At 39.6% G+C, this 13,069-nt stretch overlaps 1 protein-coding gene across 1 annotated transcript; it reads left to right on the forward strand.

Annotated features, from left to right (window-relative positions):
• Positions 1-10,170: 10,170 nt before the first annotated feature.
• Positions 10,171-12,203, forward strand: LOC143107683 (beta-galactoside-binding lectin-like). Its single transcript, XM_076271512.1, has 4 exons — positions 10,171-10,228; positions 10,695-10,771; positions 11,101-11,272; positions 11,847-12,203. The coding sequence occupies exons 2-4, from the start codon at positions 10,695-10,697 to the stop codon at positions 11,991-11,993; spliced, it is 396 nt and encodes a 131-aa protein (XP_076127627.1). The 5' UTR covers positions 10,171-10,228; the 3' UTR covers positions 11,994-12,203.
• Positions 12,204-13,069: the final 866 nt, after the last annotated feature.

Genomic DNA, 13,069 nt, shown 5'->3' on the forward strand with positions numbered 1-13,069 from the left:
TTAAAGTCACTTAATTGTTCTAAAAAGCCTTTCAAACGTGCCAATGACGTCATTCATTAGCATGATCATAGCATAGCATAGCATCAATGCTAGCGTGTTATGGGCAACAACGACCCAACCTGTAAGAAAACGAAAGGACATGACTCCCGGATTATTTCACTTTTGATTGAAAATCCATATCCATTTTGCGAGAAATAAAATAAAATCTGAGGGTTTCAGTTGTTAAATAGGTGAAAACAACAAATGTAGCCATGTAGCTCCATAGGACCCCATGTATTTTGGACTCGCCCGCGATCGCCATCTAGGTGAACTCTGGTGAACTGCAACCAAATTCGGTTTGTATGGGATTAATAGAGAGTGGGGAGGCTCTCCTTAGGGCCCTAACAGGTTTTCCCCTCAAAAGGGGCGTGGCGCAAACAACCTGCTTTGTGTGACGTGGGTCCGGTTGTAAGTATACGGCTCTGGGTTTGCTTGTCCTCCGAGTTCGTCCTTAACGACGGTTGTTAGGGACCTGAAACCGGTCTATACTATGGTTATGGTTATGGTTATGGTTATGGATTTAGCAGACGCCTTTGTCCAAAGCGACATATAAATACAAAACAACATAATAATATTTAAAAATGAACAGGGAACAGATTAAAATCTAGGTCAAATATAGTAAGGAGAATAGTTGTAGTACACAATAATATCAATTCAATCAATAGCCTAATAAAAAAAGCAATGTAAAAAAGGGGAAAGGCAATAATAAAACAATAATGTCAATTCAATCAATAATATAAAAACAATAACATGCTAAGACTACATTAAGGAGAATATCAATAATAAACAATAATGTCAAATTAATTAACAGCCCAATTAAAATAAAACAACATTATATAAACCATAACACATAAGCGCTTAAACAACTAAGTATATGTTGAATAGGAATGTCTTTAGACCCCTCTTAAACGACCCAAAACTACCACAGGAACGGAGAGCACTGGGCAGTTCATTCCACCAACATGGAACCACTGAAGAAAAGAGTCTGGAATTAGACCCAGTTTTTATGACTGGTCGACACAACATACCCTCACCAGAAGACCGCAGTGGGCGGTTGGGGATGTAAGGCTTGATTATTGAATTAAAATAACTAGGAGCAGATCTAGTTAGTGTCCTATAGGCCAAAGTGAGAGATTTAAATTTAATTCTGGCTACTATAGGGAGCCAATGGAGAGTAACTAGGAGAGGAGTTACATGTGTCCTCTTTGGCTGATTGAAGACCAGGCGTGCTCCAGCATTTTGAATCAGCTGTAATGATCTTGTTACACAAGCGGGTAAGCCAGCTAATAGTGAATTACAATAGTCCAGCTTAGAGATGACCATGGTCTGAACAAGAAGTTGTGTGGAATCTTGTGTCAGATAAGGTCTGATCTTCCTAATGTTGTAAAGCATAAACCGGCATGATTTTGCAATAGAAGCTATATGCTCAGAGAAGTTAAGTCGGTCATCAATTACAACGCCCAAGTTTCGTGCCGATCTAGTTGGGGTCAGTGAAGTTGAGTCAAGCTGGATGTTAATCTGTTGGGGAATAGCTGTTTTAGCTGGAAACACCAAAAACTCTGTTTTTGAGAGATTAAGCTGAAGGTGCCGATCTTTCATCCAGGCTGAAATATCCTTAAGGCATGCAGAAATCCGGTGGGAAACACTAGAGTCATCAGGTGGGAAAGACAGGTAAAGTTGAGTGTCGTCTGCATAACAGTGATAGTCAAATCCATGGGAGCGAATGGTATCACCTAAGGAAGTGGTGTAAATAGAGAAAAGCAAGGGTCCTAATACTGATCCCTGAGGCACACCTGTGGTGAGGGCATGAGACTTAGATACCTGTCCCTGCCAAGACACGTTGAAAGAACGCCCTTTAAGGTAAGATTCAAACCAGTCAAGAGCTTTTCCAGAAATTCCCAGTTCAGATAGTATAGATAGGAGAATGTCATGGTTAACAGTATCAAAGGCTGCAGATAAATCTAGTAGAATTAATACTGATGACTGAGCAGAGGACTTAGCTACTCTCAATGCTTCAGTCACAGACAGAAGAGCAGTTTCAGTAGAATGACCACTCTTGAAACCAGACTGCATAGGGTCTAGTAGATTATTCTGATGAAGAAAGTCACAAACTTGCTTGAAGACCACTTTCTCCAAAACCTTTGACAAGAAAGGAAGAAGGGAGACAGGTCTGTAGTTCTTCACCTCAGTTGGATTAAGTGTACTTTTCTTTAGCAGAGGTGTAACCCTAGCCTGTTTAAAAGGCTAGGGTTTCTTTAGCAGAGGTGTAACCCTAGCCTGTTTATACTAGATGGCTAGTTGCCAAGGCTACATGAAAAGGCCAAACTACCAAAATCTACATATTTTACTATCACAATTTCTATCAATAGGCCTTCCTTATTTGGTGTACTGACTAGACATTATTGAACAAACATCTGCATTTCAGTATCTATCAGTAGGTTGGGATGTCTGCTATACATTGATTGTTAAAATGCACTTCCATTATAGTGAGTATTGGCAAAACCGGTTATCATTTTCATGTTGAGGCGGTGGGGGTGTTGTCGGCAGCTGCTGAAAGTAACTAATAAAGTAACTTGTAATCTAACTTAGTTACTTTTAAAATCAAGTAATCAGTAAAGTAACTAAGTTACTTTTTAAAAAAGTAATCAGTAATCAGATTACTTTTTCAAGGTAACTGTGGCAACACAGTATATATATATAGTGTTATATAAGAGTATATAGAGTGAATATATATATATATATATACACACACACACAGAGAGAGAGAGACACACACACAGACACAGAGAGAGAGAGATAGAGAGACGCGCACACACACACACACACACAGAGAGAAATAAACACACACAGACACACATTAGTACAAAGATACCAATGATATTGTTATATTAGGCTACTGTGTATTTTTACAAAATCTAAGTAGGAAAAGGCCAAACAAATAAGGCGCAGAAGCATGAAACAGAATTAAGGCAAACATGAAGAGGGATGACCCCCTTCCCTACCACCCCACATCCGGTAACATGAAAACAACTTTTTAGGATCACCTCTTTTTGAATATTTTTCCCTATGCCCTATTTTCACCTGGGTTTTTCCCGTTTTAGAATTTAGAGAACAAATGCTTAATTCGCATAAAAACGTGAAATCTCAGACAACTTGTAATGGATTTTTTTTGTTATCATATAATATAGTGTACATCATATCAGAGTAACATTTATTGAATATTTATGTCCACCTGTATGACACATATAATGACACATATAATGCTTAATTCCACCAAGTTGTACATTTGCATGTATATACATAAAAAAGGCAGTGAGCACTATATTCTTGCTCTGACCCTTGACAATCGATAGAAACTTAATTTCCTCATCTTGATTGCCTACTTACAAAAAACTAGGGGGAAATGGTCCAATGACTGTGCAAGATGGGCAATTTGCCGGCCATTTTGATATGCAAATTAGAAGGTCAAAAGCTCTAAATTTTGCTTGGGTACCATTTTTGGACTCAGCACCCTTGAAATATACAGTAGGCTTGTACCCACAAAATGCCCCTCACTTCTTATAGAAGGCCTTTTTTCTGAAATCCGTCTAGACTAAATTGAGCTACAACTAGCAGGCTATAACTTTTTAAAAAAATTGGTAAGTTGGTAGAATGGTGAAAGGAAGAAGAACCTATTACATTTTGAAGCAGATGCAAATTAAAGATCCACAAATGGCATTTCAAATTGGCATTTCACCTCGGTTGAGGTTTCTGTGTGCTGAGTACATACTGTACAGAAACTGTAGTTTCTGTTTCTCTGTAGGCTACATAATAACCCTAGCTCTAGTTGTAAAAAGAGGTATCAAGCAAACAGGCTAAATGGCAGTAGTGGAAAGTTGAAGGAGCATTTAGTATTGTTTTTTGGAAAGTCATGAGACTTCAGTCTAATCAATCTGCTAATCAATCACAGGGAACATCAACATGTATGTGTGTGTGTGTGTGTGTGTGTGTGTGTGTGTGTTTGTGTATACCCATATAAACAGCAATTTTAGACATGTGTAGAGAGTTTTGAACAATATTGAAAGTCATGGACATATTCAAATTGACAATATATGATTTAAGTTGAGTTCACACAATCACTGTCTGTGCTTCCCTGTCCATCATAAAGTAAACATTATTGCTGTTATATACAGATGCATAGGTAGATATATGTTGACACAAATCTCACTTTTTTCAGCCACAAATAAGCATAAACAGTTTACAATATATTGTGTAAACATTCATTCATGTGAGGCAACATTCAACATGTGGGGCAGCCGTGGCCTACTAAGGGCTTCAGGTTTGAAACCGTAGGGCTTGCCGGTTCGATCCCCGACCAGTAGGAAAAATGTGGGCTGGGGGAAGTGGTTGAGCACTGCTCTTCCATGCCCACATCCACAGCTGAAGTGCCCTTGAGCAAGGCACCTAACCCCTCACTGCTCCCAGTGCGCTGCTGTAGCAGGCAGCTCACTGTGCCGGGTTAGTGTGTGCTTCACCTCACTGTGTGTTCACTGTGTGCTGAGTGTGTTTCACTAATTCACGGATGGGATAAAAGCCAAGACCAAATTTCCCTCACGGGATTAAAAGAGTATCTATACTCTATACTATACATTCACATGTGTACGAGAGGAAATGGAGAAGTAGTGCTGTGCAACCTGATTTGACCTCTCTGTGGCGTATCAGTCAGTCAGTTTCAGCCAGAAACCGTTCCACAACCTAAGGTCAAGATCTGTCAGCAGGGGGGGGATATTGGAGAAGTAAAAAGGAAAGTTCACTCATCAAGAGGAACAGCACAAATCTGCACTTCTTGCAATCATATTGAAAGTAAAAGAAACAGTATTAACCCTTTCATGCCCATGCCGAACATTCCATTTGTGATGCTGGATGACCTCCTCACACAAAAAACCTTATTTATTGAGTATAATACATACCATCAATGGGATATACATACCATTGTATCAGTTCTATGAAACGATGTAAAATACATATGGTAATGTTGATATAGTAATGAACAGTCTTTGAAAATCCTCTCCAAACGTACTGTATATCCAAAATTTGTCAAAATTTCATTTCATTCACATAAAACTGAATTTTCATCATCTCAGAAAAAATATAGAGTATGAGATGTTTAGCAAGTTGTAGGCTATTTAACAACAAAAAAAGACTGAATTGGAATATCCTTAACCTTTCAAAAGTTATGATAAATTTAGTCATCAGTGTAAAAAAAATGCAGGAAACGGGATTTAGAATGTTGACAGAATTCACATTCTCTGTCTCACCAACAACATGAAAGTATGCATAAAAACTAATAATGAAGTCAGATACAATGGTTTAGATGTATTTGGTCTATAAGAATAAACCATTTATTTTTTTAACAAAATTAGAACAGTCGGGCACGTTAGGGATTTTGGAAGTGCATGATATGTCTAGATACGTTTCTAAAACCAACCTGGTCTCATTGCACGGAAGTGCTGAGCCCTCTCCTTTACTCCCTCTTCACCTACAACTGCAATTTTACAACGGTATTGAACGCGTTTTTTTCTAAAACTGATAGTTCCAGTCCTTGATTGCAATTGGCTGAATCGCGTTCAATACCGTTGTAAAATTGCAGTTGTAGGTGAAGAGGGAGTAAAGGAGAGGGCTCAGCACATCCCTGTGGTATGCCGGTGTTCAGGGTGATGGTTGAGGAGGTGTGGTTATCTAACCTAACAGACTGAGGTCTGTTGGTTAGGACAGTGTTTTTCAACCTTTTTTGTGCCACGGCACACTAACATCCTGCGTGAAGAAAAAATAAACATACCATAGCCTAAAATTTCAAATAATACACAGATATGGCCTTATTATGGCTTCTATGCAAGACCTGTTCAATAAAACAAGCGCCCTCTGTTTCATTTGTAGGTGACTATATCTAATTTAATTGTTATTATGAACTGGATATGTGATGATTCTGTGAATACTGGATATGGGGCCCCCGTTGTACAATGCCTGCATACCACAAATAGTGCAATCATACAATCAATGAGAGCATGTGTTTATAAATTCTTTGATACAACAGTTGCTTTTCTGGACCAGTGAGTGACATTTGGGTAATTTTCTGCAGCACACCTGATGATCTCTCACGGCACACTAGTGTGCCCCGGCACAGTGGTTGAAAAACACTGGGTTAGGAAGTCCAGAATCCAGTTACAGAGGGAGGTATTGATGTCCAGTTCACTGAGTTTGGTGATCAGTTTGTAGGGGATGATAGATAGCTATTTTCAAGGTGGGACAGGGCAGAGTGAAGCGCCGTAGAGATGACATCCTCTGTGCTCCTGTTCTGATGGTAGGTGAAATGGAAGGAGTCCAGTGAGGGTGGTAAGCAGGTCTTGAGGTGGGCCAGGACCAGCCTCTTGAAGCACTTCATGATGATGTGAGTGCAACTGGACGGAAGTCATTAAGGCTTGTTGCAGTGGAGTGTTTTGGCACCGGCATGATGGAGGTGGTTTTAAAGCATGCGGGGACAGCTGCCTGGGCTAGTGACAGATTAAATATTTCAGTCCAAACCTCAGTCAGATGCAGTGCAGGATGCAGAATGTGTGAAAAATGTCACCAACCACACAGGCCACACGGTTGTCCTCCTTTCTGCAGACGGCTGGCTGGAGGAGTGTTGCATCTGCATTTGTGCTTGGATATAAAAAAACACACTTTTGAGATACACTGTCATGTTAAATTCAGTGAGTGCTAGTTACACACCTCAAATAGAACTGTGGAAAAATCTGTATAATCTATAAATTCATTGAATATGTTTACAGTATATTGGTGGATGTATCCACCTTTATTAGCCTACATACAATATCAGTGTGTTATTCTTACAAAACTGTTTTGTATATGAGCTACCTCTCTACTGTATGCTTACTGTGTGTTGTCTGTCACTATTTTCAGTTGTGATCTCAAGCCCTATTTAATGCATGCTTTAAAAATGAGGTGGCCATATCTTTTTTCAGAGCATCTCAACCCCACAGTTTTTTAAAACTAGCACCAGATCATGCACATTGATCGTGTGTGTGTGTGTGTGTGTGTGTGTGTGTGTGTGTGTGTGTGTGTGAGTGTGTGTTTCTGTGAGGGAGAGAGAGAGAGAAAGAGAGAGAGAGAGAGAGTGTGAGTGAGTGTGTGTGTGTGTGTGTGTGTGTGTGTGAGGGATGAAGGTGTTTGTGTGCGAGTGAGTAAAAGTGTGTGTGTATGTGTGTGTGTGTGTGTGGGATGAAGGTGTTTGTGTGTGAGTGGTGAGTAAGAGTAGCCTGGCCTTGGCCTGTCTACGTACTTCCAGTCGATTTCTTTTCCCTACAGTACTCCGTCTGGAATAGGTTGATTCACGCTCGTTTACTTCGGCAGTTGGGCAGCCGACCAACCAGCGAACAGAGGACGTCCCTGAGAGCGATAACGTAGCCTACCCAGGCATAGGTGTTTAAATTACTACGTCCCCGCCCCTGAAGCAGATCGCTTGGAATACATCAATGTAGGGAGCGAAAAGGACTTATACTTATGAAATCTTTGAGCAAATGTAAATAATAGTTTAGCCTATTAACAGGAGTGTCATGAACGAAGTTACAGTGGAGTAGGATGTTATATCGTCAGCTAAACTTTAGTCATAGATTTTGTCACTTTAAAAATAGGCTACGAACGTACCCGAGTCAAACCGTAGTTTAGTAGGCTACATGGTCGGGTCAAAATCGCTATTTTTCAAACACTAAGAAGGCTCGACATAACTTGAAACTTTGATCGAAGCATCATCAGTGTCTCTACATATGAACTCGAGCATTAAGAACATTGTTCGTGTACACATAGCTTACTAAAAATAAATATTTTGGACAACTCACTCCTTGCAAGATGGCAAGATGGCAGCGAGCAGAAAAAACAAGTGAGTTGTTAAAAACCTCTCTTTTAGTAAACTCTGTGTACACCAACAATTTTCTCAATGCTCGAGTTCATGTGTAGAGACACTGATGATACTTCGATCAAAGTTTCATGTTGTGTCGAGCCTTTATAGTATTTGAAAAATAGCAATTTTGACGCGATTGTATCAAAAAAGTAGTAGCCCTATAGGAATCCCATTCAAAAGGTCATTTCACCCGAAAGCGACAACGCATACAAGCTTAAAAGTGGCGCTTTGGACGTACTTATGCATTTATATGAACGTTTGACTTGGGTACATTCACAAAACACTATATGATGCATTTTGGCGAGAGTTACGCAGATGAAACGTGTAATTGTTTGCTTATAAGATGCACCCGTGCTTGTTATGGGCGTGCTGCAGAGAAACTTCTCTGTATGACGAAACGCCGGTTGTTAGTGATTGGTTCAAAGCGGTTCTAAGGAACTCCAATGACTTTTAACCTCAAACTGTGCCCTCCCCACCCGGAAATAAACGAACGCCTATGGATCTAGGCCAGACTCTCTGCGAAGTCTTTCCAGGTTTCCAGGCTAGAGTAAGAGTGTTTGTGTGTGTGTGTGTGAGTGAGTGAGTAAGAGTGTGTGTAAGGCCCTATGATTTCCGTGATGCGGAAAACGCGGACGGAATCACAGAATCTACACATGAAAACAGAATTCTCTTATGAACACGGAATTTCACGGAATTTGCAGATATTCTGTTGACACATTAAATAAACGGGCGTTTTTTCTACTTGCTTCACTTTATTTCAGTTTACTTGAAAACAAAAAGCATATCAGAAGGTCTCTGCCTAAACCATGACTGATAGACATAGTTAAACGTCTTCCGTAGCCTAGTAATTATATCTCAAATATTCATGTGCGTTGAGTTTGTTGATTGGTGCGTGAGAAAGAAAATAAGCGATCCCGACAACGATGGCAAAACACTAAACTGCTTGATTGCTAGATAACAGGGCTAAACAATACCCCAATGACTATGAGTCTGAAAACAACTAGTTTGCAAGTTTGCAACACATAATGACCTGATTTGCAAATACACATGTATAGCGACCATAGAAATCAAAAGGGCACCATATAGGTCACTAATTTGTGCATTATTTATGTTTGATTACATTTCAGATGGTGGTGCTTGTTGGTTTCTGTATTGTCTTTTTCTTTATTTATTTTTCTATGTCCGTATATTGGGGGGGACATTTTGGTCATATTTGAATATTGGGGGGGGACACGTCCCCCTCAATGTCTATGGTGACTAAGGCCCTGCCTACTGTCCCTACCATAAATTACGCCCATCACCAGTAGAGTAACTAGATGTACCGCAGAGCGGTACAAAATATGACCGCCGCCCAGTCCAGCACATTTTTTCCACAAAAATAAATCACGCTGAAAGGCCTATATGATTCTAACTGTCTCACTAAATTGCATTATCCACACTCAATTCTCACTGGTATCTGCTAGACAACAAGTACCAAAACATGATTAGTTCATAGATTTCACATGTAAAATTCATTTTATACAACCCCACCCCCATCTTGCCTGTTCATAATTCTGAGAAATTCTTGAATTGTGTGCATGTGTGCGTGCACACGTTTATGTTTATGTGTGTGGGTGTGTGTGTGTGTGTGTGTGCGTGTGTGCGTGCTTGTGTGTTTGTCTGCGTATGTGTGTTTGTGCATGTGCATGCATGCGTACGTACATATGTCTACGTGTGTATCTGTTTATGCACATGTGTGCACATGGAATGGGTTAACATGACCCCTGGAGGCAAACATACAGAAAAAATTGGTCATCCTAGGCCCTACGGTTCTCAAGATATTCACAGAAAACTGTGTCTGCCCTACCCTCCTTTCGGGGGTCCAGTCCAGCGGGGGGGCTACAGATCAAAACAAAAAACGATGGTTCCATGCTATCCATGTGGGGCTTCGCTGCGCGGCGGTCATAATTATAATCATAGCTTGCATACTGAAGGTGAAGTTAATTAGAAAATCTCTGATGAAAGTAAACAGGGCAGAGCAGTAACCTAGATGGATACATCACACAATTGCCTAATTTTTGTGAATGCACTTACAATCTGCAAATGAGCTGAATGCCTTCAGGATGAGCTTCCTCAAAATCTGTGACGTACGTAGTGGTCAAATGCAACCTCCATCTCTGCCCTCCATCTCCCATGCCTTCTCATGCGGCTATAAAAGCCAGTCAGCGGTCATGAGCAGTTCAGAGTGGAACTTCCTCACTTACGAAAGTCAAGGTAAGTGTCATCCGTTATGGTGTAAATGTAATATTAATGTCAAACGAATATTGTATAATAAGAGTACAGTGGTAGTGGGTTATTCTATTTCAGTATAAGAAGGGAAGATGTTCCACCTTAGTGTAAAACTTTAAATGTGATGAAGACATCATTTGAAACATAAGTCCATTTCATTAAAGGCTTTTTAATTTAATGCAAAGCAGTCATGCGTTTTGGCTAAAACATCTACTCATCCAGACAGATAACAAGTTCAACCAACTTTTGTAATGCATTAGATATGCCCTTGAGCTCAAAGAACACCTGGCTTTGATCTTGGCACTTGAGCATAGATGTACTATCTTCGTTTCAGTTATTTATCACTGACAACTGGATGTTCAGAATGTACTGTAGGTTAAGAAAGCTAGATGACATGGAATAGATGAGCCAGTAACATTACTGAAAGATTTTTCCCCCCCTTTCTGGATAGATGCTCACTCTAAAGAACATGTCCTTCAAGGCTGGTCAGGAGCTGAAGATCACTGGCAAGGCCACGTCAGGCACTGGGTAAGCTCACTGTGTCAATGGTGCAACGCTAATAATCATGAGAACTTTTGGACCAGAGTGACTCATGTGAAATTAAGGAAGTTCCCTAAATATGTTCAGACCGTTTGCATTTCTGGTGAAAGGATGTTGGTATTGTAAGACAAAAGCCAATTAAATTTCTTTCTCTCTGAGGCAATGTCAACTCACATGGACTGTGTGGCCAGGAGCAATTTGTCGAAACCAAAGAAAGTGTCTTGTTGTCCTGTTAGAGCCACACGTCATGTGTCCACACAGACCTCCACACATCCAGTAAGTCCCCACACCCTCTCTCTCTCTCTCTCTCTCTCTAGGTTTTCCATTAACATCGGTCACAGCGAGGATAATCTGGCTCTCCACTTTAACCCGCGCTTCTCCGAACATGGGGACAATCAGACCATCGTGTGCAACTCCAAGAAAGAAGGCACCTGGCAGGGGGAGCAGAGGGAGAGCTCTTTCCCCTTCCGTCCCCATGAGGAGTTCAAGGTGAGAGCACCTAAAGTTATACGTGCATAGCATAGCCTACACACAAATGTATATGCTCAGCTTACAGTTAGTGGATACAAATGCACAAATGAAAACAGGAAATAACTGTCTAATGAGTTTGGAGAAGTTCAAATGTAGCTTAAGATGTTTCAGTATATGTATTAGTACTTCTCTGTCCTCTACATCTCTGTTTTGGAGTCTGCTTACACTCATAATCCTCAAAACTGATTTATTCATCCGGTACATTTCTGTTTTATTACACAGTATATATTAGATCCTTTGGCTTGTATCACAAGTTTTGTAATGTTAACTCACGATTAGGCCCATGAGTTTAATAATGTATTTCAAATTTCATTTTCAAATTCTTATGATTTCAGATTACCATATTTAGCCAAAGAGAACTGAAAACTAGAGTTAATAACAACAAAAAGGATAACAACAATAATAGATTTAATTAATGAATAAGCAGGATTGTGCAGCTACTTGTACCCTAATTTATGATGATATATCATGCTATCCAACACGTCTGTTTGGGTGTGCATACTCTCAGTTCTTTTTATTATTCATGTTTAAGATCACTATGGAATTCAGTGACCAGAAGTTTCATATCAAGCTTCCTAGTGGCCACAAGATGCAGTTCCCCAACCGCTTTGGCGATAAGAAGTTCAAGCACATCCATGTCACTGGAGATGTCAAGATCCAAGGTATCGATATCCATTGAGGATACCAACCACATGCACCACCTATAGGCCAAAGTTATAAGCTTGGCCTCAGTGCGCAGTGCCTTAATGGATATTGCTGTTAATCTTTTGGTTACAAGTGATTTGAATAACAAAACACCTTAACACCTCAGCTAAGAGAACATTTTTGATTGACTGATATGAATATCAAACTACAAAACAATAAACAATGTTTGGCATTTTGCCTATAATTGTCTCCTTCAAATATTTGATGTCACAAAAGGTAAAAAATGATCATGAGCTTTATGTTCAAAATCTGCACTTTTATCCGAACTAACTGGCTCAAGTTTGTCTTTACTTCCCTGATTTAATTGTTTCCATTCATACTCTGTGTGCATATACATGTTCAGAACTCTGTGTTGTGCATTTTGTGGGATGATCATCTATTATGAAAATGTACAGGACTTGTTTGGGCCGTGTTTGCACAGCAATATACAGCAGTGAGTTGGCTAACCAAAATAATGTTGGATGTCTTTATGATCAATCCATTAGTATAGAAGTTTAAAATACAATATTGTCGTCACATTTTGCTATTGAAAGATCATTGAGTGGTCTTCACCCAACTTCACATTATTACTCATTACAAAGGCTAGATGGACTAATCATGTCTAGGTCATGGATTTAAAGGTACAAGTCAACACTTTGTTTTGAGTTTGTTTTCATTTATTTTTGATAAATACATCTGTTAAATTTGCAGCAAACAATGTTTTCACCCATTAACAACACATTAGTAACTAATCACATATGCTTTCTCTTTGTAGAGATTTTTGCATCCTGGGTCTTGATATCACTGAAACTGTTTCCTAGGGCAAAATCACACACACAAGCCTTCTCTTTTCTGTTTAATGTGTTCTATGGGGTTACTACCACATTAAATGCTGAAATACACAGCAAGCTGCAGAGGAAAAGGCAAACCTGAAAACTTCTAGTTAGCTATCATCACAAACAAGACAGAACAACTACATTTTCAAGGACAATATTTAGATTTGTTATTAATATTGCTGTGGTGTTTGATGGTAAAGCTCAATATAGTATGATAATGTAAAGTAAGAAAAGT

Source organism: Alosa pseudoharengus, unplaced genomic scaffold (genome assembly GCF_046254945.1).
Source record: "Alosa pseudoharengus isolate Yale_2024_CS ecotype anadromous, Long Island Sound unplaced genomic scaffold, YU_APseudo_1.1 YU_APseudo_1.1_scf_1, whole genome shotgun sequence".
NCBI lineage: Eukaryota > Metazoa > Chordata > Actinopteri > Clupeiformes > Clupeidae > Alosa > Alosa pseudoharengus.

Excerpts from the sequence above, each read along its gene's own strand:
- LOC143107683 (XM_076271512.1), top strand. The coding sequence starts at position 10,695 with ATGCTCACTCTAAAGAACATGTCCTTCAAGGCTGGTCAGGAGCTGAAG. Across the intron at positions 10,772-11,100 it reads AAGGCCACGTCAGGCACTGG|GTTTTCCATTAACATCGGTC; the intron begins GTAAGCTCACTG and ends CTCTCTCTCTAG. Across the intron at positions 11,273-11,846 it reads GTCCCCATGAGGAGTTCAAG|ATCACTATGGAATTCAGTGA; the intron begins GTGAGAGCACCT and ends TTCATGTTTAAG.